This window comes from Staurois parvus, unplaced genomic scaffold (genome assembly GCF_062004578.1).
Source record: "Staurois parvus isolate SC_StPar_1 unplaced genomic scaffold, SC_StPar_1.0 ptg000659l, whole genome shotgun sequence".
Lineage (NCBI taxonomy): Eukaryota > Metazoa > Chordata > Amphibia > Anura > Ranidae > Staurois > Staurois parvus.
The window spans coordinates 188,860-215,237 of record NW_028318455.1 but is presented as its reverse complement, the minus strand read 5'-3'; the positions used below and the strand labels follow the sequence as shown (position 1 = coordinate 215,237).

The following is a 26,378-nucleotide window of genomic DNA, read 5'->3' as shown; positions in this document are numbered from 1 at the left end:
AAACTGTGTATAAAAATGTAACTCCCAGATGTGACGTCACATCCTTAGGAGGTCAAATGACAAAGCTCATTGAGCAGAAGTGATGTCACATGCAAGCACACCCAGGAGTGCTGATTTTAAGGGGAAATTGTTTGATATAATTTTGTGAATATAAAAGCTATTTTTTATTTTAAACTGGTTACACTATGGAATTATCTTTGCTCTGAGCGGAGGAATGATTAAAGGGCATGAGAACATGGTAAAACCTGAAGTAGTGTGATGCCTGGTTACCTGGTGGAGATGGAGTACCTGGATGCCCTGCTGGTTGCTATTACCTTATGGGGATTTAGTGAGCCTTGATTTCATCTAAAGTGCCTAGGATCTATATTTTTAAGAGGGTTAAATATATATATATATATATTGTGGGTATGGCACTTTATATGCATTTGCTCTATTTTTAAAAATGTATTACACTGTATGTATGGCACTGTATGTATGGCATTGTTTGTGTTTTAACTGGACTTAAGAGAATAAAGAGTAAAGAAAAGGATATGTAAGCTGTTATGGTCCTGCATTTAACTGACAAATCCTAACAAAGAGAGGAAAAATCTGGATGTCTTACTAACCATATGTGGAGTGTGCTCTGTAGACTTGCTTACAGATAGCGAATCAATAAATATGGTGAGCCTTTTATCTACTTATAGCACCAGGATTATAATAGCTAAAATGTCATTTGTGTTTATTGTCTTGTCAGTAGAATACAGTTTGAGGTTCTATATTTGTAATTAGGTGTTCTTGCATGGCAAGACCACTTACTGTTATCTCAAATATATATTCTTATTATTATAGCCAAATTTACCACCCTAACTCCTCCCACAGTTTTTACACTACATAGACAGTAATATACCGAAACGTGTGGATTGTTCCCGATTGGTATGCTATTACTTTGTGGAATGTTTTGCTGAATGGTTCACGAAATATTGGCGTTTTTGTGGTGAAATTGGTCCCATAGGAATGAATGGCGGAACGTTCAAAACTAGAGTGGGAGCTGACAAAAGCTAGAGTGTGAGCTGAAAAATCAGGACATGATTTCTAAACTGCCATCACTCCCTCATTTTCAAGCCCACCTACACAAATCGTATATCAAAACGTTCAGCTATCCCTGCTGCCACTAAAAATGTCCACGGCTAAGCCATAGTCCTGATAGTTTTCACAATAAGGCCATTTGTTTGCAACTCACGCCGCCCAGCTCAAGCCACTCCACCCAGTTACTCTGCCCACTCCAGTTGTAGACTACTGGTGGAGGCAAGAACACTTCACACAATTTCCCCAGAAATTGTAGCTTTTCTAGTTAATACATAATGTTGTACACCATGTACACCATGGAGATATTTATGTTTTGATGTTGGGCCTGATCTGAGGGACATAATGGGTGTTGCTGGACTGCAGTGGGATAGGAGATGGATTGGAGCTTGTTTTTTTGACCTGTCTATATTACGTATGAAAGATCTGGTGGAGAGGAGAAGACTTGAATATCCTGCCAATCTTATCCTTTTTTTAAAGATGCGTTGGCTGGTAAGCCTTTTATCTGTTTGGAAAGCACGGAGTACAAAGGTGGAAGCAAAAATAGAATTTTTATGAAGTTGAACACAGACTGTTTGTTTTGAGGGCATTAATTATTTGTCATCATTTGTACTGTACTGGATTTGCTTTAAGGACATTATATCAATGTCACAATTTGTACTGCACTGTATTTATTGCATTTTAATTGAATTTATATTTTGTACTTTATTGTAGTTATTATTTATTTTCATAAGTGCTGGTTTTACTAAATTGTTATTGGCATAGTTATATAGAACGTATGTCTACTCACTGCATACATGGAATACATAGAGGCAGCACAGTGGCTAAATGGGTAGCACTTCTGCCTGGCAGTTCTAGGGTTGTTGGTTTGAATCCCAACCAAAGCACCACCTGCCTGGAGTTTGGATTTTCTCCCTGTGCCTGCGTGGGTTTCCTCTGGGTACTCCGGTTTCCTTCCACACTTCAAAGACATGCTGGTAGGTTAATTGGATCATGTCTAAATTGGCCCTAGTATGTTTATGTATGAATGTGAGTTAGGGACCTTAGATTGTACATCCCTTGAGGGTTAGGGACTGATGTGAATGTACAATATATACAGTATGTAAAGTACTGTGAAATTTGACAGCACTATATAAGTAACTGTAATAAATAATAATATGCCACAGCGTTTGTACCCACAAAATATGAACTAATTACTGTGCCACAAAAGAGAGCCTCTCACATATAAATCTCAGCAAAAAATGTAACTCTTACAATACATTTGCCTTTCTGCACACAAAACATACTGTAGGCATAAATCTAACACTTTTTCTGAGCCTACCTTAATAAAGAACTTCAACAACTGTTAAGACAATGAACATTTTGATCAGGAGTATGTAAAGAGTAAGGAATATGTATGAATGTGTAAATAGTGAAGGAGTATACAATGTACAGAATTCAGGGGTAGTACATATGTGCTGCATATGTACAGCCCAGCATGCAAAGTACAGCAGTCAGGAGTATGTAACGTACAATTTAGCTTATAAAATGCAGCAACCATAAGTATGTAACACATGATGGTAAAGGGTATGTATGTACCATACTGCACAATGTACACAGTAGGATGCTCAGGAGTATATAATTTAAACTGTACATTACATAATCCTGACTTCTAGATATGATATGCTGTGCTATATGTTGCATTTACGTGACGTCTTCACTCTGTATGCTAGGCTATAAATTGCATAATTCGAGCCACTGCACTCCTTATGCTGCACTGCACATTGCAGACTGTACTTCCAGCATAGAGTGGCGAGGAGTATGCAACATATAGCCCAGTGTAAAGGATTCAGTGGCCAAAAGAATGTAACATACAGTCAAGTGTACCAAGTACAGGGTTCTAAAATATGTAAAGTACAGAGTGCGACACACAGGAGTACTTAACACACAGTTAAGTATATAGAGCTCAGCAGCTATAAGTATGTGACATAAGACACTATGTGTATGTAACATACATGTCAACATACAAATTATGGCAATCAGGAGAATGTATTGTACATGGCAATCCTGACTACTGCACTCTGTATGCTGTGTCATACATTACATTCATCTGACTGTTGAATACTATACACTGTGCTGTATGTTGCACACTCCTGGGTGCTTTACTCCCAGCATACAGAGTTCAGTGATCCAAAGTAATTAAACAGCAGATAATTCTTGCATTCAAGACCCCCCACAAGCAAAGATCTTCCCAAGCTAAAATCAGACCCCACACAACCCCCTTTCAGAACACTCTCCTAGCTAAATTCTATAGATGCAAACAGCCTGGCTTGGGATCAAGCATGCACGAGTACCCCCATAGCAAGTGGCTTGCTATTGGGTCACCCAGAGAAAAGGAGGAGTCCCAGCGGGGGACCCCAGAGGAGGATGTTCAGGGCCACTCTTTGCAAAATCATTGCACAGGCAAGATAAGTATAACATGTTTGTTACTAATGTAGTGATGTGATAATTTCTTTGCCCATTTTCCAGTGTATACTTCTATTATGCAGTGTTTGTTTTGCCCTTTTCCAATATGACTGCTATGCTCTCTGGACACTGAGGATGCAGTTATGAGAGAGAGTACTTGTGAAAAAGAGGGAAGTGTGGATTTCCTGAGAGAGAGAGCTCAGACTGTAAGTGTTGCAGCCTCCGCTCACTCACTGAGACATGCAAAAAAGACTGTTAATGCTTTAATGTTCCTGTTTAGAAGATACTTTATGTTGGATGGTTCACTGAATGTTATTTCTTCAATACAAGGACTTTCATATACACTGCTGTGTGGATTACTGTCTATGTGGATGATACATTTCTCAGTTGGGATTTCACTTGTTATCCATAAGTGGAGGCACTAGTGCTTTTTAGAGATCTTGTCCTGATCACACAGATTATAAGGACTCTGCTCCTAAATACTATACAGGTGGCGCCATCGCACCCCAGTAGCCGCAAAGAGTGTACAAATAGCGCTACACTAAAAAAAAAACCTTTGCAACCTATACATTATTGATTGCCAAGATCATTGTATCCAGTTTGCAGTCTAACAAAAGATGTATGATAAGTTGGGTTTTTTTTAGTTATATTGATGGCCAGTCAGACATTCAGTAGCATTATAATAGGATACAATGTCTGAAGAAACAATGCTGAAATCATCTATTTCATTTGCGAAAGTAGAGAATGGAAAATACATTTTATTTTTTGTTATGGATATTGCTTCAAAAAAGCTCCTTCATTTTGTTAAAAAAAAAGAAGGTGAAAGCAAGTGAAATAGGCAGTGTTTGTAGGAAATATAGAATCTCTAGCAAAATGAATATTTCTCCCTACGTCTTCCATGACAGCCATCTGAGACCTTGGGCTCCTCCCTCCGGATCAGGAAACACACCATCCCCCCATGCCTTTAAAAGGCGGGCCTTCGGGCCTCACATCCAGTTTTTTTGTGTTTCCTGAGCCGGAAGGATGCACGCCGTAGGAGCCAGGGTGATCCTCGCACCCTCAGGAAGGCTGGCCTTGAAGGGTGTGGTGCGGTCTCTACCTCCATCCCCAGTGCCTTCCACGTGGTGGGGCTGACATCTGGTGGTGTCCTTCAGGCCCAGGTGGGTAACCGGCGCTGCCGCATGTCACTGGGGCTTGCCCCGATCGTTGCCTCTCCTCTGACCCGGCATTCAGTTGAATGTGCAGGGGAGAGGCGGGACTTCCGGTTGGGCGCGGCATTGCGTTCCAGGAACCGGAAGTAGCAGGGCGGATGCGCTCCACAGGCCGGAAGTCCGCCAGTGACATCAGCGCCGGGCGCCGGAGATGCGGCTCCGATCTCCAAGCTGCAGGCACCACCAGGGGAATTAAAAGCCGGTGGGCGTGCGGAGCGGCGGCGCTGTCTCCACGCCAGGGGGACAATGGAAGCAGGTCCTTCTCAGGCTGACCCCGGTCCCGGTACCGGCTCCTCCCAGGTAAGCTTGGGGAGGCTCCCCTTTATGCTATATTCCTGGGGGGGGTTCTTTTTTAGGAGGTCCCTTAAGTCCCCAAGGTTGTGGGTGTTAGGGCACGCTGCAATTTTTTCCCCTTCACTGGGTGCAGTGGGGGTCCTGGGATATTGTTCCTCTCAAGTGCCTAGTTCTGTTTTTTGTCATTTCTTCTTTAGACTAAAACACAGGACAGGACCCCGGTACAGGCCCCAAAGAGGAGATGTGCAGTATGTGCGGCCAAGTTAGGCGCAGGATATGAGAAGCCTTTATGCCGCAACTGCATTGATAGTCTTGTTCGAGACAAATCTGTTACAACATGCCATAAAGTTTTGTCCTCTATTAAGGAGGATATGTCAGCAACTTTTCAGGCGTTTCGGTCCCTTCTTGATAGGGTTCAGTCGCCCTTGGAGATTGGTTCGCAGTCTGCATTGGGGATAGTACCCTCCCGGCAGGTAGTTCCGGAAGAGGAGACAGAGGAAGATGTTCCTCGATCTCGGGCGTCCTCCCAGTTAGGTTCAGGGTCCGAGGATGAGGAAGCCTCCACCGCTTCAGGCTCTAAGTATAGATTGGCCCTAGAGGAGGTGGATGAGCTTTTGAAAGCTATTTATGAGACTCTGGAGATAGAGGAGGAAGAAGTGACCTTGTCGAAGCATAATCTCATGTATCAGGGGCTTCATGCAAAGAAAGCCAGAGTTTTTCCGGTCCATAGTTCCTTGGTTGAGACTATCAGACAGGAGTGGGAAAGCCCGGAGAGGAGGCCCTTCTTTTCCGGTGCCCTAAAGAGGAGATTCCCCTTTGATGAGGATACCTCGCAACCCTGGAATAAGGTTCCAAAGTTGGACGCCCCTTTGTCCAGGATTTCAAAAAGGACGGATCTGGCCTTTGAGGACATGGGGGCCTTGAAAGACCCTATGGACAAAAGGGGGGAAGTTTTGTTGCGAAGAGCCTGGGAATCCTCTTCGGTCAGTTTGAAGCCAGCTCTGTCGGCGACTTGCGTAGCCAGAAATTTGGAGTGCTGGTTAGCCCAACTACAAAATCACCTAGCGGCAGGAACCTCGAGGCAGCAGATCCTAAAGTCACTATCGTTGCTTCTGAAAGCAGCAGGGTTTTCAGTCAAGCTCGCGGCCAGGTCCTCAGCCCTGGTTAACTCCGCTAGGCGAGCTTTGTGGTTAAAAACCTGGACAGGGATTCAGCGTCCAAGCTGCGTTTATGCGCATTGCCATTTTTGGGGGATAACCTTTTTGGCCCAGGCCTGGAGGAGGCTCTTGAGCGTACGGCAGATAGGAAAAAGGCCTTCCCAGAGAGTAGAAAAAAGGTCTTTCCTAGGAAAACCTTTCGGCCTAGAACCCAAGTGCTTCCGAATAGGGAGGTTCAGCCAAAAAAGCATTGGACAGGGCATAAAAACAGAGGCCGGGGAGGGATATTATTCAATCCTCCTCAGGGATCCTCCAAGCCCCAATGACTTGGACGGCCCGGTAGGGGGAAGGTTGGGGTCCTTCCTCCCTCAGTGGGCTTCTATATCCCCGAGCCCCTTCATTTGGAGCCTGATTTAGGGAGGTTACAGGATAGAGTTCGAGGACCGCCCTCCAAGCAGGTTCTTGGTTACCGATCTTCCCAGGGACCGCAGGAAGTCTCAGGCGTTATGCGGTCTTATAGGGGAATTGGTGGACCAGAGAGTTCTGGTTCAGGTGCCTCAGAACGAGCGGGGTTCAGGGTGTTTTTCACACGTCTTTGTGGTGGGAAAGCCTTCAGGAAAATTCAGGTTAATACTGAATCTACTCTCCCTAAATCAGGCCCTAAAATACAAGCGCTTCAGAATGGAATCGATTTATTCGGTAAAGAATATCCTGTTCCGGGGGTGCTTCATGGCCACAGTGGACTTGAGAGATGCCTACTTTCACATTCCCATCCATCAGACAAGTCAGAAGTTCCTGAGGTTGGCCATAAGGATAGGGTCGCAGACTTTCCATTGGCAGTTTCGGGCCTTGCCCTTCGGTCTAGCATCGGCCCCCAGGATCTTTACAAAGGTTTTAGCAGAAGCTCTGGTTCCCCTGAGGCTAAGATCAATCTTGGTGGTTCCTTACCTGGACGACTTGCTTTTGGTGGCCGGGTCTCGGCAACAGCTGCTCGAGCACCTGGGAGTTGCCCAGAATCTCCTGCAGGGTCTGGGCTGGCTTATCAACAGGGAAAAGTCGTCTTTTGTACCTGCACAGAGGGTGGTTTACCTAGGGTACGAGATCTCTTCTGTAGAGGAAAAGATTTTTCTGCCACGAGAAAAGATTGAGAAGATGAATCGGGTGTTGTTAGGGTTGCAGTGCAACCTGCCTGTTTCGGTGAGGGAAGTCGCAGGGGCAGTGGGTCTTATGACATCCTGCTTTCCGGCGGTTCCATGGGCGAGATTTCACCAGAGACCGCTCCAGGCCTTCTTGTTAAGGGAATGGAACGGAAATGTCTCGGAGCTGGAGCGGCTGGTCCGGCTTCCATCCAGAGTCAGGAGATCTCTGTGGTGGTGGCGAAAGGAGAGAAACTTGTCCAGGGGTCTGGATTGGCGGCCATTGGATCCACTTATTGTGACCACAGACGCCAGCAGTTTTGGTTGGGGAGCTCATCTGCAAGGGAGAACGGCCCAGGGGAGGTGGTCCAGGGAGGACTCCTTAAAGCCCTCAAACCAACGGGAGCTGTTGGCAGTTTGGAGAGCCTTGGAGGTTTTTCAGGCAAGCTTGAGAGGCCTTCATGTGCAGGTTCGTTCAGACAGCATGGCAACAGTGGCCTATGTGAACAAACAGGGGGGGACAAGGAGTCCTTCACTGCAGAGGATCGCAGGCGATATTCTGACCTGGGCAGAACAGAACCTGCGATCAATTTCGGCGGTACACTTGAAGGGTTCTCAGAATTCGCTTGCGGATTTCCTGAGCCGACGGCCACTCTGCTACGACGATTGGTCACTCAACCAAGACGTATTTCAGGAGTTGGTGTCCAGGTGGGGGAGACCGGAGGTGGATCTTTTTGCATCACGGGAGAACAGGAGGGTCGACCAGTTCTTTTCCCTAAACTCGCGAGAGCAGAGCTTGGGGATAGACGCTCTGTCGACCGCTTGGGATTTCAAGCTGGCCTATGCGTTCCCTCCAATCAGGCTGATTCCGGCGCTCCTGCAAAAATTTTTAGGGGAAAGGTCAGATCTACTCTTGATCGCTCCTTTTTGGCCGAGAAGGCCATGGTTTTCCCTACTGAACAGGCTGGCTTCAGCTTGCCCGTATCCCTTGCCGGAAAGGGAAGATCTGATTGCGCAGGGTCCGCTTTTGCATCCGCGAGTCAAGACGTTACGGTTGATGGCCTGGTTCTTGAGGAACAGATCCTCAGAGCCAGGGGGTTCTCTGATCAGGTAGTAAAGACTTTGGTGAGCTGTCGCAAGCCGGTAACCAGAGCCATTTATTCTAAGGTCTGGAAAAGATTTACCTCGTGGTGTTCGGACCGACCAGGGCCCCTGGACATTCCGATGGTTTTGGATTTTTTTCAGGAGGGGGCAGATAGGGGACTCTCGATCAGCACCTTGAAGGTACAGGCTTCTGCTTTGAGTATTTTTTTGCAGTGCTCTTTGCAACAAAATCCCTTCGTAGTTGATTTTTTCAGATCTCTCTCCAGGACTAGGCCTGCTAAGGTGGGAGGTTGTCCGAGTTGGGATCTGTCTCTGGTGCTTAGGGCTTTGGTCCGAGAACCTTTTGAGCCTTTAGAGGAGTCAGCTTTCAAGTTTTTAACCTTAAAAATAGTTTTTCTGGTAGCAATCACATCGGCCCGTAGGGTGAGTGAGCTACAGGCGCTCTCTATTAGGGAGCCTTACTTGACCATTCTTAGGGACAGGGTTGTGCTTAGGACTGATCCGGGATTCCTTCCTAAAGTAGCCTCCTCTTTTCACAGGTCGCAGGATATTGTTCTGCCGACCTTTTGTTCTTCCTCTGAAGGTAAAGAGGAAGAAAAGCTAGGTTTGCTGGATGTAAAGAGGAGTCTTGTAATTTATTTGGACAGGTCCAGGGAATTTAGGAAGTCGGATTCCCTTTTTGTTTTGTTTTCAGGGCAGAGAAGGGGGTTGGCAGCATCTAAAGCCACGATAGGCAGGTGGATTAGGCTGGCAATTGGGGAATCTTACAAGGTCTTGGGGATTCCACCTCCTTTTGTTAAGGCCCACTCAACTAGATCCTTGGCAGCGTCCTGGGCGGAGAGAGCCGGGGCTTCGCCGGAGGAAATCTGTAAGGCAGCCACTTGGTCAAAGTTTTCTACCTTCGTGAAGCATTATCGCTTGGATGTCCTGTCAGATAAGGAACAGGCGTTCGGACGCAAGGTCCTCCAGGCGGTGGACCCACCCTAATGGGGTAAGTTCTCATTTATCGTCTCAGATGGCTGTCCTGGAAGACGTAGGGAGAAAACCAGAGTTAGACTTACCGGTAACTCCTTTTCTACGAGTCTTCCAGGACAGCCGGTAGTTCCCACCCTTCTAATGTACAACCGAGAGAGTTAAGGTTGACTGCATGAAAATGTATGTACCTACAGTTGCAAGAAAAAGTATGTGAACCCCTTGGGATTACGTGGAGTTTTGCATGAATTGGGCATAAAATGTGCTCTGAACGTCATCTAAGTCACAACAATAGAAGAAAACAGTCTGCTGAACATAATACTACACAAACATTAGATGTTGCCATGGTTTAATTGCACATAACATGTAAACATTCACAGTGCAGGGAGGAAAAAGTATGTGAAGCCCTAGCTTAATGACTTCTCCCAGAGCTAATTGGAGCCAGGAGTGAGCCAACCTTGACTCCAATCAGTGTGATGATATTGAATGTGTTGCTGACAGCTGTCCTGCCCTTAAAAAATACACACCTGTTTTGGGTTTACTGGTTTCAAGAAGCACTGTCTGATGTGAACCATGCCTCGCAGAAAAGAGCTCTCAGAAGACCTACGATCAAGAATTGTTGACTTGCATGAAGCTGGAAAGGGTTACAAAAGTATCTTCAAAAGCTTTGATGTTCATGTGTCCACGGTAAGACAGACTGTCTACAAATGGAGAAAGTTTAGCACTGTTGCTACTCTCCCTAGGCGTGGTCGTCCTGTAAAAATGACTGCAAGAGCACAGTGCAGAATGCTGCATGAGGTAAAGAAGAATCCCAGAGTGTCAGCTAAAGACCTACAGAAATCTCTGGCACATGCTAACATTTTTGTTGACACATCTACAATAAGGAAAACATTAAACAAGAATGGAGTACATGGGAGGACACCACGGAGGAAGCCATTGCTGTCCAAAAAGAATATTGCAGCACGTTTGAAGTTTGCAAAAGAGCACTTGGATGTTCCACAGCACTACTGGCAAAATATACTGTGGACAGATGAAACCAAGATTGAGTTGTTTGGGAAGAACACACAACACTATGTGTGGAGAAAAAAAGGCACAGCACACCAACATCAAAACCTCATCCCCACTGTAAAACATGGCGGAGGGAGCATCATGGTTTGGGGCTGCTTTGCTGCCTCAGGGCCTGGACGGATTGTTGTCATTGATGGGAAAATGAATTCCAGAGTTTATCAAGACATTTTGCAGGAAAACGTACGACCATCTGTCCGCCAACTGAAGCTCCGCAGAGGATGGGTGATGCAACAGGACAATGACCCAAAGCATACAAGTAATTCAACAAAACAATGGCTGCAACAGCACAGAATACGCCTTCTGGAGTGGCCCAGTCAGAGTCCTGACCTCAACCCGATTGAAATGCTGTGGCATGACCTTAAGAGAGCGATTCACACCAGACATCCCAAGAATATTGCTACACTGAAACAGTTTTGTGAAGAGGAGTGGTCCAAAATTACTCCAGATCGTTGTGCAGGTCTGATCTGCAACTACAGGAAACGTTTGGTTGAGGTTATTGCTGCCAAAGGAGGGTCAATCAGTTATTAAGTCCAAAGGTTCACATTCTTTTTCCTCCCGGCACTGTGAATGTTTACATGTTATGTGCAATTAAACCATGGCAACATCTAATGTTTGTGTAGTATTATGTTCAGCAGACTGTCTTCTTCCATTGTTGTGACTTAGATGACGTTCAGAGCACATTTTATGCCCAATTCATGCAAAACTCCACGTAATCCCAAGGGGTTCACATACTTTTTCTTGCAACTGTATATTTGTGTCTTTCAGTGGCTTCCGCTAGTTCTCTTTTAATAATTGGATGTGAGGCCCGGAGGCCCGCCTTTTAAAGGCATGGGGGGATGGTGTGTTTCCTGATCCGGAGGGAGGAGCCCAAGGTCTCAGATGGCTGTCCTGGAAGACTCATAGAAAAGGAGTTACCGGTAAGTCTAACTCTGGTTTTCTTGTCAATTGATTACATCACTACCCAATATGTGACATACTCCTGACCACTGCACTCTGTACATTATATATTTGTGGCCCCTTCACTATATTTACTATGTTGTATATTGCAAACACCTGAAAACTACACACTGCAGTATATATACTACAGTATATTGTATTTACATACATACAAGTGAAACTCGAAAAATTAAATATCGTGCAAAAGTTCATTTATTTCAGTAATGCAACATAAAAGGTGAAACTAATATATGAGATAGACTCATTACATGGAAAGCAAGATAGTTCAAGCCGTGATTTGTCATAATTGTTATGATTATGGCTTATAGCTCATGAAGGCCTCAAATCCACAATCTCAGAAAATTAGAATATTGTGAAAAGGTGCAATATTCTAGGCTCAAAGTGTCCCACTCTAATCAGCTAATTAAGCCATAACACCTACAAAGGGTTCCTGAGCCTTTAAATGGTCTCTCAGTCTGGTTCAGTAGGAATCACAATCATGGGAAAGACTGCTAACCTGACAGTTGTGCAGAAAACCATCATTGACACCCTCCATAAGGAGGGAAAGCCTAAAAAGGTAATTGCAGAAGAAGTTGGATGTTCCCAAAGTGTTGTATCAAGGCACATTAATAGAAAGTTACAGTATGTGGAAGGGAAAAGTGTGGAAGAAAAAGGTGCACAAGCAGCAGGGATGACCGCAGCCTGGAGAGGATTGTCATGAAAAGGCCATTCAAAAGTGTTGGGGACTTTCACAAGGAGTGGACTGAGGCTGGAATCAGTGCATCAAGAGCCACCACACACAGACGGATCCTGGACATGGGCTTCAAATGTCGTATTCCTCTTGTCAAGCCACTCCTGAACAACAAACAACATCAGAAGCGTCTTACCTGGGCTAAAGAAAAACAGACCTGGTCTGTTGCTCAGTGGTCCAAAGTCCTCTTTTCTGATGAGAACAACTTGTGCATCTCATTTGGAAACCAAGGATCCAGAGTATGGAGGAAGAATGGAGAGGCACACACTGCAAGATGCTTGAAGTCCAATGTGAAGTTTCCACAGTCTGTGTTGATTTGAGGAGCCATGTCATCTGCTGGTGTTGGTCCACTGTGCTTCATTAAGTCCAGGGTCAATGCAGCCGTCTAACAGGAGATTTTGGAGCACTTAATACTACCTTCCGCAGACTAGCTTTATGGGGATGCTGACTTCATTTTCCAGCAGGACTTGGCACCTGCCCACATTGCCAAAAGCACCAAAACCTGGTTCAATGACCATGGGATTACTGTGCTTGATTAGCCAGCAAACTCGCCTGACCCGAACCCCATAGAGAATCTATGGGGCACCATAGAGAATCTATGGGGCATTGCCAAGAGAAAGATGAGACATGAGACCGAACAATGCAGAAGAGCTGAAGGCCGCTATTTAAGCATCCTGGTCTTCCATAACACCTCAGCAGTGCTACAGGCTGATAGCTTCCATGCCACGCTGCATTGAGGCAGTAATTGCTGCAAAAGGGGCCCAAACCAAGTACTGAGTACATATGCATGCTTATACTTTTCAGAGGTTCGATATTCTTCTATGTACAATCCTTGTTTTATTGATTGCATGTAATATTCTAATTTTCATGAGCTGTAAGCCATAATCATCACAATTATGACAACTTGAACTATCTTACTTTGCATATAATGAGTCTCTCATATATTAGTTTCACCTTTTAAGTTGCATTACTAAAATAAATGAACTTTTGCACGATATTCTAATTTTTCGAGTTTCACCTGTAGTACTCCGGACCAAAGTGCTCAAACTGGCTCAGACAAAGTGTTAGCTCTGTGTCTACTGTATATTCTGTATACAGAAAAGCTTAGGTAGAGGAGTAGTTTAATTTTTTTTTTAAAAAAGTATTATGCTTATAGGTTTATATGTTGTGAGAACAGTAGAGCTTTAAAGGATAGTACCACTTGCTTTTCTTCTTTTTAAGGGCTTTTCTTGCCAAATTTTATTAAACGAACAAAAAAGTCCAACAAAACAAAATCAACAGGTTTTCCTTGCAGGGATTTTCAGATTTTCCATCCAAAGAAAACCACATTCAGCCTCCTGACTTACACATGCAGTACTCCTGCTCTAGCTTTAGCCTTTAGGCCCTTTGTCTGTCTTCTACAGAGAATCTTCATCTGGAACTCTGTACATATAACTGACAGTCTCTTGCTGCTTTGGCTCCCAACTGTCTCTCCTAGGCTCACCTATTCTTCCAGCACTGTAACTGAAGGTTCATACCTCAGTATGGACATGTAGGTGCAGAAAGAATCTGCAGGAGCCGTTGCACTCCATCTGCAATTCATGGACTCAGACATGTTTGCACATGTTTGCGATGCTTTGCAAACTCATAAACAAAAAGAAATAATAATAAATATATTTTTTTCAGGCAAATGAGGGTGCATTAACAATTTTTTTGCAAAAGGCGCACCAAGCCTTTAAGCCCTTCCCACATCATGACCACACCAGGGGTGGACTGACAACTCATGGGGCCCCCGGGCAATAGGGGATCATGGGGCCCCTGTGTCCTCACCCACACTCAAACCAAACCCAAAAAAGCCTATGAAAGGTACTAAGGGCATTTCATGGGGCCCCCTATTGACCCCAGGCCCTGGGGCAGTGCCCGAGTGCTCAAATGGTCAGTCCGCCCCTGGACCACACCCACCATTTGCCACAGTGAAGTCATGTGCTGCATCATTTTACTACACATGGTGTCCAAAGATACTCTAGACCAGCAATGGGCAAACTACGGCCCGCGGGCCGTATACGGCCCGGCGGACCTTTTAATCCGGCCCGCGGAGCTAGGCTCCTCTCACAGTCCGCCCTGAAGACCGGTGTAGCATGAAAATCTGTCTCCTATGAGGATCTGTCCCCCTCGTCGTATCTGCGCATGTGCCGGAGATCGCCGATCGGCTGCTAATGCCTGAAACTGGCACATGCGCAGATACGTCGAGGGGGACAGATCCTCATAGGAGACAGATTTTCATGCTACACCGGAACGGCGCGGGAACACGGCGAGAGGAACACGCAGAGCAAAGGTAAGTGAATTGACACAGGGGGGACTTGGGGACTTAATATGGGGGATGAATTAATATGGGGAATGAATTACTGTAGGGGGGATGAATTACTATATGGGGGATGAATTACTATATGGGGGATATATTACTATGGGGGATGAATTACTATGGGGAATGAATTACTATATGGGGGATTAATTACTATGCTTACTATGGGGGAATATTACTATACTTACTATGGATGACACATACACATCATTCATCTACTCTTGGTCCGGCCCCCGGGTCCAATATATGAACCCATTGCGGCCCTCAAGTCAAAAAGTTTGCCCACCCCTGCTCTAGACCTTTCACAATCCTCGAAACATCACTGCTAAATACAGTAAATAAAACAGGTTGTCTGGATTTTGTACTGTTCCTATTGCAAATAGGAACTTAAGCGAAGGACTTCATTTTTACTTTCCTGATCTTGATAATGATACTTGTTACAGGTCAATGTATCAGAAAAACAAAAGCCTGTAATAATTGTGATCACCAGGCAACTGACACATTCAGAAGAAGATCAACAATGGCAGCCCTCATGTTCCTCACAAAAGGTTTTTTTAGGGTCAAGGCAAACATCATGAAAGCCTCATGCAAAGCTAAGGATATCATCTTTGATGGGAAATCTATTTAGCGTCTACCAGATATATCTGGATGCATTCTCTAGCTTTGCTGGGATGTGCTTGAATTATCTCAAACACAGAGGTCAACATGGAAAAATAAGATGGAGAATCTCCCTAGCAGAACCACAAATAGAAATAATATTCTGATAGGGGTTCTAACCTTTCCACACTAGCTAAAACGTTACATAGTCACATAGTTAGTCTGGCTGAAAAAAAACAAAAGTACATCCAGTTCAACCATAAAGAAAAAAGTTATAACCCTATGCCCACAGTTGATCCAGAGGAAGAAAAAAAACCCAGCAAAGCATGATGCAATATTCCTTCCTGAACCCCCGAGAAGCAATTGGATATTCCTTGGATCGAGAGAATAAATTCAGTTCCTCTAATCTTTCCTCATTGCTGAGCTCCTCTTATCATTTTGGTTGTCCTTCTCTGTACCTTCTCCAGTTCCTCAATGTTCTTTTGTGAATTGGTGTCCAAAACTGAACTACATATTCCAGATGAGGTATTACTAATGATTTGTACAGGGGTAAAATGATATATCTCTCTCTGGAGTTTATACAGCTTTTAATACAAGAGAGGATTTTGCTCGCTTTAGAAACCGCAGCTTGCATGCCATTTTTAAGCTTATGATCTACCAGAACTCCCAGATCCTTCTCCACCATTGATTCCCCAATTGTACCCCCCCCCCCCCAGTATGTATGATGCATGCATATTCTTAGCTCCAACATGCATAACCCTACATTTATCAACATTGAACTTCATTTGCCACACACAGTGGATATAAACAGTCTACACACCTCTGTTAAAATGTCATGTTTCTGTGATGTAAAAAGTTATTATTATTATTATTATTATAATACAGGATTTATATAGCGTCAACAGTTTGCACAGAGCTTTACAAAATGAAGGTAGACATTACAGTTACAATACAATTTGGTACAAAAGGAAACAGAGGGCCCTCTGTCATAGCTGTGGAGGATGAGCTGATGGAGGAAATAAAAGGCAGTTTACTAGTTAGAAGCAGGATAGGCAAAGATATATAATTTCAGAACTTTTTCCACCTTTAATGTAACCTATAAACTGTACAACTCAGTTGAACAACAAGCTGAAATCTTTTAGATGGAGGTAAGTAAAAATAAAAAGCTAAAATAATATGGTTGCATAAGTGTGCACACCCTTAAACTAATACTTTGTTGAAGCACCTTTTGATTTTATTACAGCACTCTTTTTGGGTATGAGCCTATCAGCATGACACATCTTATCTTGGCAATATTTGCCCACTCTTCCTTGCAAAAACGAGGGTATCTCCTGTGCACATCCGTCTTCAGATCACCCCACAGACTTTCTATCAGATTCAGGTCTAGGCTCTGGCTGGGCCATTCCAAAACTTTAATCTTCTTCTGGTGAAGCCATTCATTTGTTGATTTGGATGTATGCTTTGGGTCATTGTCATGCTGAAAGATGAAGTTCCTCTTCATGTTCAGCTTTCTAGCAGAAGCCTGAAGGTTTTGTGCCAACATTGACTGGTATTTGGAACTGTTCATAAGTCCCTCTACCTTGACTAAGGCCCCAGTTCCAGCTGATGAAAAACAGCCCCAAAGCATGATGCTGCCATTACCATGCTTCACTGTGGGTATGGTGTTCTTTTGGTGTGCATTGTTGTTTTTGCACTAAACGTATCTTTTGGAATTATGGCCAAAAAGTTCAACCTTGGTTTTATCAGACCATAAAGCATTTTCCCACATGCTTTTGGGAGACTTCAGATGTGTTTTTTGCAAAATTTAGCCAGGCTTAGATGTTTTTCTTCGTAAGAAAAGGCTTCCATTTTACCACTCTACCCCATAGCCCAGACATATAAAGAATATGGGAGATTGTTGTCACATGTACCACACAGCCAGTACTTTCCAGATATTCCTGCAGCTCCTGTTTTGTTGCTATATGCCTCTTGGCAGCCTCCCAGACCAGTTTTCTTTTTCTTTTCATCAATTTTGGAGAGACGTCCAGTTCTTGGTAATGTCACTGTTGCTCCATATTTTCTCCACTTGATGATGACTGTCTTCACTGTGTTCCATGGTATATCTAATGCCTTGAAAATTCTTTTGTATCATTCTCCTGACTGATACCTTTTAACAATGAGATCCCTCTGATACTTTGGAAGCTCTTTGCGGACCATGACTTTTGCTGTAGGATGCCACTAAGAAAATGTCAGGAAAGATCTACTAGAACAGTTGAACTCTATTTGGGGTTAATCAGAGGCAGTTTAAATGATGGCAGGTGTGTACTGACTCCTATTTAACATGATTTTGAATGTGATTGCTTAATTCTTAAATTCTTAATTCTTAAATTGGTTAAAAGAAGTCTTCCTGAAGACGCCACTGGGCGAAATGTCGAAGTGTCATTACGTCACTTCCGGGTCCGGGGATGTGACATTCAGCTATAGCAAGAGCAAGCTTGGAGCACACTTTGGACATATTTGACATTCACAGGCAGTAGATACTGGTGCCGGTACTATAGGCACCGCTTCATGTGAGTGTACATCTATTTGTTTTTGTTTACAATGCTAATTTAATAAATGCTACACTTAGAGAGGCTTAAATTTGTTTGGTTTATCTGATCGGCCTGGCACCACTTCTCCTCAAGGAAGGATCAGCCTGCATTGAGTTTACAGATGAATTAAAGAGTTCGCTGTTAACCCTTTTGCCTTAGTTTTGGCCTTGTCAATGGAGAGCTGCTGGAGGGGATAACACCCTAGGAAAATCAGAGATGATGGTTCCATACATGACAAAAATGTGCATTTGACCGCCTTAACCAGGGTCAAACAATCTGGTGAGTGAGCAATTCACTTATAACCTGTCGGAACATGCTGAAGATATCTTTTATTTTTATGGGTCACAGCACGTTTGAATAGAAAGGACAGTAACTTCTTCAATAATTACAGTCACTTATAGACTTTTTTTCTGCATACATATATAATAGGAAAATCTAGCACCTATAAATAGGTGCAATATAATAAGACGTTCGGATTTAGGGGCACATTGTAAACCAGGTCTTTACATAATTATGTACACTATATTTGTGTAGCACCTGTCTATTTATAAATATTAGTATGACTAAAACTAAATTGAAATTTGACTTCAAAATTAACACTGCAGGGTTATAGTGGGCTTGCCTTCAACAGTTTTATGGTTTACAGATGTCTACCTCCTAAAGGCAGCTGAAAATAACCCACAAGTCTATGATATCCCTATGTCCTTCAATGGATGTTAAAGAAATCACATTTAGGATGCTCCAATATTAGTATTGTGACAGTTTCAAGTGTTGTTTCAATTTGTATTAACTGTTTCCTGCTGCATTCAGTGTGCTGTCACCACTGAATGAAACCATACATTTAAAAATTTTCTTTTCACTGAAAAAGTAAGGGTTTCATTACAGGAAATCAATTACCTGTATAATTACAAAAGTTTACCTACAGGTGTGTTACATGTTAAACCTTTTTAAATTACCTATTAAAGTATATGGCAACAAAAAGAAACCCAAAAATGTAAATTTGTCTTTGAGGTTACATACCTACATGCTGCCCTTGATTCATACAAAGATCTGGTTCTTGGAAATCTCTCAAATTGGATGTCATATAACATGAGTCTGCAAACTGGTGTTGGAATGGACTGTTCTGGGGATCTGAATGTGCATCTTCAGATATTCCGCTGTCACTGGCTGCTGGTGACCAAAGGTTTGAATCCAAGGGAGAGTCAGCTGGCAACAGTAATGGAGACACAAATGCTTCATTCTCCTGGGTAGCGATCTATACCAAAGAAATTTGATAAATGAATCCAAAAATAAATTCAAAATAACAATAAACCAGTTACTGAAATACTCACATTTGTCACTGAGGCAGCCCAGATGGAATCAGCAACTGAATATTCATGTCGAAGTATGCCATCCTGGCAGTCAAACAGTAGGTCTAGAAGTTCCAAACTCTGCATTTCACCTTGATCATATTCATTTAGCTCCTATGTTTGGGAAAAAAGCAGAGAGAGGTGATTTTGGCATCGATCAGGACAACTGTGTAACATTTAGCACATGAGGCACTGACCCAAACTTCCTGTGGGTGAACACATATTTTCTATTTGCGATCTTTGACTTTTATAGGAAAAGCAGTTATGGTTGTAAAGGTAACCAACAGACTGCAATCAAAAGTTTGTTTTCTAAAAGTATACATTATTATACTGTATGTTGTGTCCATCAAGAAAGACATCTAGAAGCTTTTTTTAATTTGCCAATACTCCCATCTGATAGCATTAATTAGAGAAGGGATTTCCACATATTATTATTGTTATTATTATACAGTATTTATATAGCGCCAAAGGGTTTGCTCAGCGCTCTACAATAGCGAGGGGGACAGAACATGAGACAATACAGTAACAATACAAGACACGAGGGGTTCGAGGGCCCTGCTCTTTCGAGCTTACAATCTAGGAGGGAGGGGATAGTGGTACAGGAGGAAGTGGCTGTGGGGGATGGAGTGGTGGGAGGAGTGGAAGAGATCGGTTGTTAGGTGAGGGTGGGGTAGGCTTCCCTGAAGAAATGGGTTTTCAGGGTGCGCCTGTAGGTGAGGAGGGTAGGTGACAGTCTGATGGATTGGGGTAGGGAGTTCCAGAGGATGGGGGAAGTCCTGGAGTCGGGCGTGGGAGGAGGAGACCAGGGAGCTAGAGAGTAGGAGGTCCTGTGAGGAGCAAAGGGCACGGGTAGGGTGGTATTTGGGTATCAGGTCAGTTAGGTAGTTTGGGGCGGCGTTGTGAATGGCGGTCAGAGTTAGTAATTTGAATTTGATGTGCTGGGCAATCGGGAGCCAGTGAAGGGATTGGCAGAGGGGGGTGGCAGATGTGGAGCGGTTGGTGAGGTGGATGAGTCTAGCCGCTGAGTTCAGGATAGACTGGAGTGGGGATAGCGTTTGTTTGGGTAGGCCAGTGAAAAGGGAGTTGCAGTAGTCCAGGCGTGAGATGATGAGGGAGTGTACGAGTTGTTTAGTAGTGTCTGGGCTGAGGAATGTACGTATCTTGGAGATGTTGTGGAGGTGGAGCCTGCATGATTTTGATAGTGATTGGACATGAGGTTGGAAGGAAAGGTTTGAGTCCAGGGTGACACCCAGGACTTTGGTGTGTGGGGTGGGATTGATGGTGGCGTTGCTAGTCGTGATGGGGAGGATGGGGGTGGGTGCGGGCTGGGGGCAAAACCAGGAGCTCGGTTTTGGACAGGTTTAACTTGAGGAAATGGAGAGACATCCAGTCTGATATGTCGTTCAGGAGGTGGGCGATGCGGGCGGAGAGAGAGGGGGTGAGGTGAGCGGTGGAGAGGTAAATTTGTGTGTCGTCGGCATAGAGGTGATAGTTGAAGCCGTGGGAGTGTATCAGTTTGCCAAGGGAGGAGGTGTAGATGGAGAAGAGGAGGGGTCCGAGGACAGAGCCTTGGGGGACTACAACAGAGAGGGGGAGAGAGGGGCAGGTGGCAGCGTTATAGGTGACGCTGAAGGAGCGTTGGGATAGGTAGGAGGAGAACCAGGAGAGAGCAGCGTACCTGATGCCAAAGGAGTGCAGTTTGGTAAGGAGGAGAGGGTGGTCGACTTTGTCGAAGGCTGCGGAGAGATCGAGGAGCAGGAGGACTGAGTAGTGGCCAGTAGCTTTGGCGGTTAGCAGATCGTTAGTGATTTTAAGTAGGGAGGTTTCGGTAGAGTGTGGGAGACGGAAGCCAGACTGTAGTGGATCAAGGAGGTTGTTATCAGTGAGGTGGGTGCTTAGGCGATTGTAGGCTAAGCATTCAAGGAGCTTGGAAGTGAACGGTAGCAGGGAGATGGGTCTAAGGTTGTTTAGGTCAGTGAGGTCAAGGGAGGGTTTTTTTAGTATGGGGTGATGTGTGTCTGCTTTAGGGGGAGGGGAATGTGCCAGTAGAGAGTGAGAGATTGAAGATGTGGGTGAGGAAGCAAATGATGGAGGAGGGGGGTGACTGGAGGAGTTGTGAGGGGACAGGGTCCAGGGGGCAAGTGGTGAGGCGGGCTTCAGTGAAGACCTTAGTGACCTCCTCAGTGGTAGCAGGGCTGAAGGAGTGGAGCGTTGGGGAGGTGATAGTGTGCGGGTCGTTAGGTATGGTGGGGGGCAGTGCGGTTACGAGGTCAGAGGAGGGGAGAGTAGAGGGGGTGATGGAGGGAGGGGGGCTAGGTGGAGAGGAAGATTGTGAATTGACAATGTCCTTACGGATTTGCTGCTCTGACTGTGAGGAACCCAATTTCGAAATGTGCTGCGCTTGCTCTACTACAAAGGTGAGGAAGAAGTTTACCCTGCTGAAAGTAGTAATCAGAAGGTTTTCCAGGGAAGTAGTTGGGCCCGGACCTTCCAAGCCCTCCGGGGGGCTAAAAAATTAGAGGTTACAGCGTTGAGCCCTGTTTCTAGGTCATCCTGCTTCTGGCTGAATTGTTGTACCTGGTTCTGTATGGCTTCAGAGTTGTGCTGTAAAGGGTGGAGAGTGTCACTGCTAATATGGGCCTCTGTCTTGATAAACCTGGTCTTGGAGCTTGTGCATGTCCTAGCGTTTGAGGGATATATCAATCTTCACCTCCTCTATTTTCGTTTTTAGAGTCGCCTGGCTGGTGGAAATTGCCTCTAGCACCGATCTTTGAACATAAAGGGTGAGGCTATCACGACAGTGGTGGGATGACAAATATAGTACAATTATATCGGGGAGGGGGGGTGTCACCACCCCACAACCAGCAAAAAATTGAAAAAAAGGGTATTCTGGGGTGACCCAATGATACCTCTATGTATGTGTGGAAAACCAACTTCACAGACATAAATTCAATATAAAAAAACTTTCTGTTGATTTATACTTGTTGTGTGCTTTTGTTGATGCGTTTCGCAGTAACTAACACTTCTTCAAAACATTTAACTCAAGTATGACAGATATCCATCAAAACTCTAGAAACAGAAGACACATATGTAAAACATATACACGTGCATTGGTAAATCATTCAAAAAATTCCATACAAACCAATATTTTCCTGGCCCTAACAGATAGGTGGTGAAAAGATTAAAAAAAACATAATTCTTCTAACAAAGACTTACAAAAACAATATGGATAGGACCAAGATTCAGCTGTATCCATTCAGGCTGCGGGGAGGCTTAAGGAAGAAACCCTTGATGAAAGGAAGATAGACCAAATTCTCAAATTCCCTAGAACTAAACATTTGTAATACAAATAAAGTAAAATATAATACACAAGTGGGGTAAAACCGTCCAAACACTTACAGTGTTACTAAACTCAGGACCCTGCATTCACTCTATCTGGTCTCCCACAGTACACAGAACATGGAAATGCAATTATTTTAGTAAATATAAACTGCTAAGTACTTTTTCTCATCAGCAGTTAGAGCAGTATTGTGACTTCTATCAGTTTCCAGCACTGGTTAAAGCTTGTATGAGTTTTCATTCTCCTCTATGAGGATGCAGGACCCCTGACCACCTGTCTGGACAGTAGTGATTGGCCCTGTGCTGTTCACATGCACTGTCCCAGCAAAAAAGAAAACTCTCCAGCAATACACACCAAACTGAGCATGTGTAGAGTGACTCCAAACCTCTATTCTATCAGGAGATATTTATGCAGTGTATAGACAGATCGTTTATCGGCTAAATTTTTGTCCGAACGAATAATCGCCCAATATTCGACCGTTAGTGGGGCAATGTTGTCGGCCGATTTTCACGGTTCTTCTCATTTCTTTTTATCGGTCATGCTATAAAATCTACGAAAATGGTCGTTTTTCGTATGCATTGGTGGCAGCAGAATGACTGATTTTTCGTTTTTCGGCCAACAATTCGGCTGATAAATAACCCCTCTATGGCCAGCATTAGGAGACAATGGAAGAAGGGGAGGATCAGAGAAGAGGGGATCAAACATCCTTTTACACAATGCGGAGGATTGAGCACTTAGGATCCACAGTAACAAGCATGCTTTACTGCATATACAGGCTGATTTTACTGTTGTGGGTTTAGTAACACTTTAAATATATATATCAATTTATCTCAAATTCTCAACCCACACCATACTCACTCAAGCATGAGATGTAGCTTAAATCAAGTGTCCAAAAACCAGCAGCAACCAAACAAATGGCTTCATAATACATTTCCCCCCATCATTAAGTGAAGGGAAGGAGTTAGATGAAACACAGACCAGGTGCCAGTATGGGAGATGTAATCCAGTATTAAAGAAGGATAAGTATCTCTTAAGTGTATTTCCAATTTAACCTACCAATCACCATAATATTCTCAGTTCAGATGACCAGTGTCCTCATACAAAATTAACATAACAAAGAATAGCCAGTTAACAAGCTATTACACACCAATAAGGCTCATGGAAATATGGCCTGTTTAACCTACCAATCACCATAAGATTCTCAGTTCAGATGACCAATGCCCTCATACATGTACAGCTGGGGATGGAGAGAAAGGGGTCTGATCTACTAACCCTTCTTATAGTCCCTGGGCCTCCCAAGGACCCACCCATACATGCCCTCACTCCAAGTGTCATCCAGTAAAAATACTGCATTTGCACAGACAAGGGTAGTCCTCTCCCCAATGGGAGGCTCCCTCACATATGTTACCAATAAGACAGATTAAACAATTCCCAAATAAGGAAAACGCCAGCTTACCTCATCTCTTCCCCCCTGACCATATGGATTACATTGTCCATATTCTCAAATGGCTGCTGCGTCCTAGATGACGCCGTCACGCACACGTGCACGCATCTGCGCCATGGTGCAGCAACAAACGATGGAACCCAAAGGTCCACATTAAAGGTGGTAGTCAACCAATCAAAAGACACATCATCAAAAACTACCTATTTTTGGCTTCTAGCACTATCTTCCTCAGCGGGGTCCTGCTCCTGTTTCTGAAATGTATCCATAGAGGGTGTAGCAGAGGCAGCTTTGCAAGGAGGCGACATGTGCAGAGAGTATAGTGGAGCTCAAGGATACCAAAGACAGGATGAACCTGGAGCAGAGCTCAGCACACGTGTGTTCTATTCCATCGCCATCTAGGCCATGCCCCTCTGTTGCTGTATCTTGCACTCATTTGCTGTAGCTGGCTATGACTGGGTGGGTGTCTGGCCCAACACCTGTTAGAACTTCTGTACATAGCACTACAGAACAGACCAGTGCACAGTCCACATATGCTTAGCTGTTGAATTACTGCAAACAGAAAACAAGAACTTTATTATAGAGAAAAGACAGAGTTTTATCGGCATTGCAGCTACACACTTATAAACTTTCCTCACTAGGAACCCCCACCTTAAGTAAATCAGCTCACATGTGTCTCCTGGAGATCATAGGTCTTGCCTTCCTTTCATCTGACTCAACCTGGTCATCTCTATTTGAGCTGATCAGATTCTCAGCTTCCCACTTATGGGAAGTAAGAGTGGCACATGTCCTACCTTTGCTTACAGGCTTAGGGCCTATGTCCTTTGATAAGGCATCATCAGACTTGTTTATGAGGGCTGCACACCACTCATTCAAATCTTCAGCTTTGCCTACAGGGGTTTTGAACACACTTGAAGCCACTGCAGGTTTCACGTTGCGTGCCCTATTTTCTAAACCTTTTGCCTTGCTTGCAGTGTCTTCCAAACACTCGGTTGCCACTGCAAGCTGCTTTTTCAGTAAGTCTCTTTCTATCTCTGACTTTTTCCTCTTTTCAGATTCAATATGTAGAGCTTGCAGGAAGTTCAAACCAAACACAGCTACTGCCCACATCTCTCCCTTACTGAACCCAAAACTTTTAAGACTAAAATCTGAGAAAAAAATCAGACACTCCATCACCCCAAGTTCTGTTCAAAGGAGAAGTGTACCTAGCAAACTCCCTTGCAATGGACATCCACTAACTTTCTCTGTCACAGGCAGGCATGGTGCAAGCCTTCTCCTCCTGAACACCAGAAACCTTTTCAGCCTTACTCTTCCTAAACAGCATATGCAACATTTTTCCTCAGCACAAGCAACAGCAAACACTACAGAGAACAGGTCTACTTCAGTTGAGCGTTAGTGCGAGCCCCCAATTGTTTTGCTTGTGTCTATTAAAAGCTGCTTGCAATAAAAGCTTAAAACTCTGTAGTGTATTAATATTTACTTTACTAAACAGGAAACAGTCTGCACATTTAACGTATAGCAAAACCATAGCAAAATATGCCTACAGCATGCACAAGCTGACTATGTGATAGGCATACACTAAACCAGTTACTTAACTTGGGCTTCCATTGATGTAATCTTCTTCATGGTTCCTCCAAAGTCCAACTATTTCCTCATCCATTTTTAGAACAAGTGTGTCATTCTTTGTTGCTCAGAACAACTCTTGCCTCTTCCAAAGTCCAGAACAACTCTTCCTCTTCAAAGTCCAGAACAGCTCTTCTCCTTTGTCTCTCCAAACAACTCTTCTTTGTCTAAACTTCCTCCTAACTACCTGTCACATCATATCCTCTTTAGCCTGACTTCCTCTGATGAGCTAATAAACCAGTTTGACTGGTTCATTAGCATATCACTAAGAGAGGGCTTAGCTTCTAAAACAGCACATGGTCTTAAAACATATCTATAAATTTCACATATCCAAGCTATGAAAATCACCAAATATAGCCACGCAACACAACCTATGAACATGTAGTAACAAAGAAAAGTATACCCACACTGTCTTATTAGGTTTTTTCTTTTTATTATAGGTATCATTATATTGGATGAGTGCTCTAGACCTCTGCAATGCTTGTTTTTTGCCCTGTTTAATTAGACTTATACAGTACCAGTAGCTCTTAAGCAGGATGCTTTATTCTGACTCTGTCTTTGTGAAGCCAAACCACACACAGGAGGAGCACGAGGAGCATGTTGCTGCTGAAAATGAGGTAGAGAAGGACATTGGGCAGGCTTCCAAGAACACATTTCAACCCTTCTAAACCCCTGGGAGTTGTACATGGGTGGGGGGAGATAGCTGAAGACAATGTTTTCCTCAGGAACCCCAAGGACCTGAGTTTCTCTGCCTCAGGAATTTGTACTGGATTGGCTCATTCATGCTCCAGTGCCTGCATAATGAAGTATTTAGGCCATCAAGAAACCAGCAAACAGCAAATATAAAGATATAAGTCAACCAAAAACCTACTGACAAAATACCTAACTAAACAATCTAACAGACTGACAAAGCCTAACTAATAAACTATATACTAAAGATGCACCAATGCCGATACCGAGTATTTTCACAAATACTCATAT

The 26,378-nt window shown here is 44.0% G+C and overlaps 2 protein-coding genes across 2 annotated transcripts in view; one reads left to right on the top strand and one right to left on the bottom strand.

Annotated features, from left to right (window-relative positions):
- CREB3L3 (cAMP responsive element binding protein 3 like 3) overlaps window positions 1-26,378 on the bottom strand; it is a 186,732-nt gene that overhangs the window by 75,575 nt on the left and 84,779 nt on the right. The window contains exons 2-3 of the mRNA XM_089694307.1: window positions 18,976-19,107; window positions 18,665-18,899 (exon numbers count right to left, since the gene is read on the bottom strand). Coding sequence (XP_089550433.1) covers window positions 18,665-18,899; window positions 18,976-19,107 — 367 coding nt within the window. The remainder of the gene's footprint in view (window positions 1-18,664; window positions 18,900-18,975; window positions 19,108-26,378) is intronic.
- LOC149448742 (uncharacterized) lies at window positions 6,851-9,396 on the top strand. Its single transcript, XM_089694315.1, has 5 exons — window positions 6,851-6,980; window positions 7,188-7,279; window positions 7,748-8,415; window positions 8,949-9,013; window positions 9,104-9,396. The coding sequence occupies exons 1-5, from the start codon at window positions 6,851-6,853 to the stop codon at window positions 9,394-9,396; spliced, it is 1,248 nt and encodes a 415-aa protein (XP_089550441.1).

What these genes read in the sequence shown, in the direction of transcription:
- LOC149448742 (XM_089694315.1), top strand. Translation starts at nt 6,851, where the DNA reads ATGGAATCGATTTATTCGGTAAAGAATATCCTGTTCCGGGGGTGCTTC. An exon ending in GTTCCTGAGGTTGGCCATAA is followed by an intron (nt 6,981 to 7,187) that starts GGATAGGGTCGC and finishes TTGCCCAGAATC; the next exon opens with TCCTGCAGGGTCTGGGCTGG. An exon ending in CCAGGGGGTTCTCTGATCAG is followed by an intron (nt 8,416 to 8,948) that starts GTAGTAAAGACT and finishes CTCTTTTCACAG; the next exon opens with GTCGCAGGATATTGTTCTGC.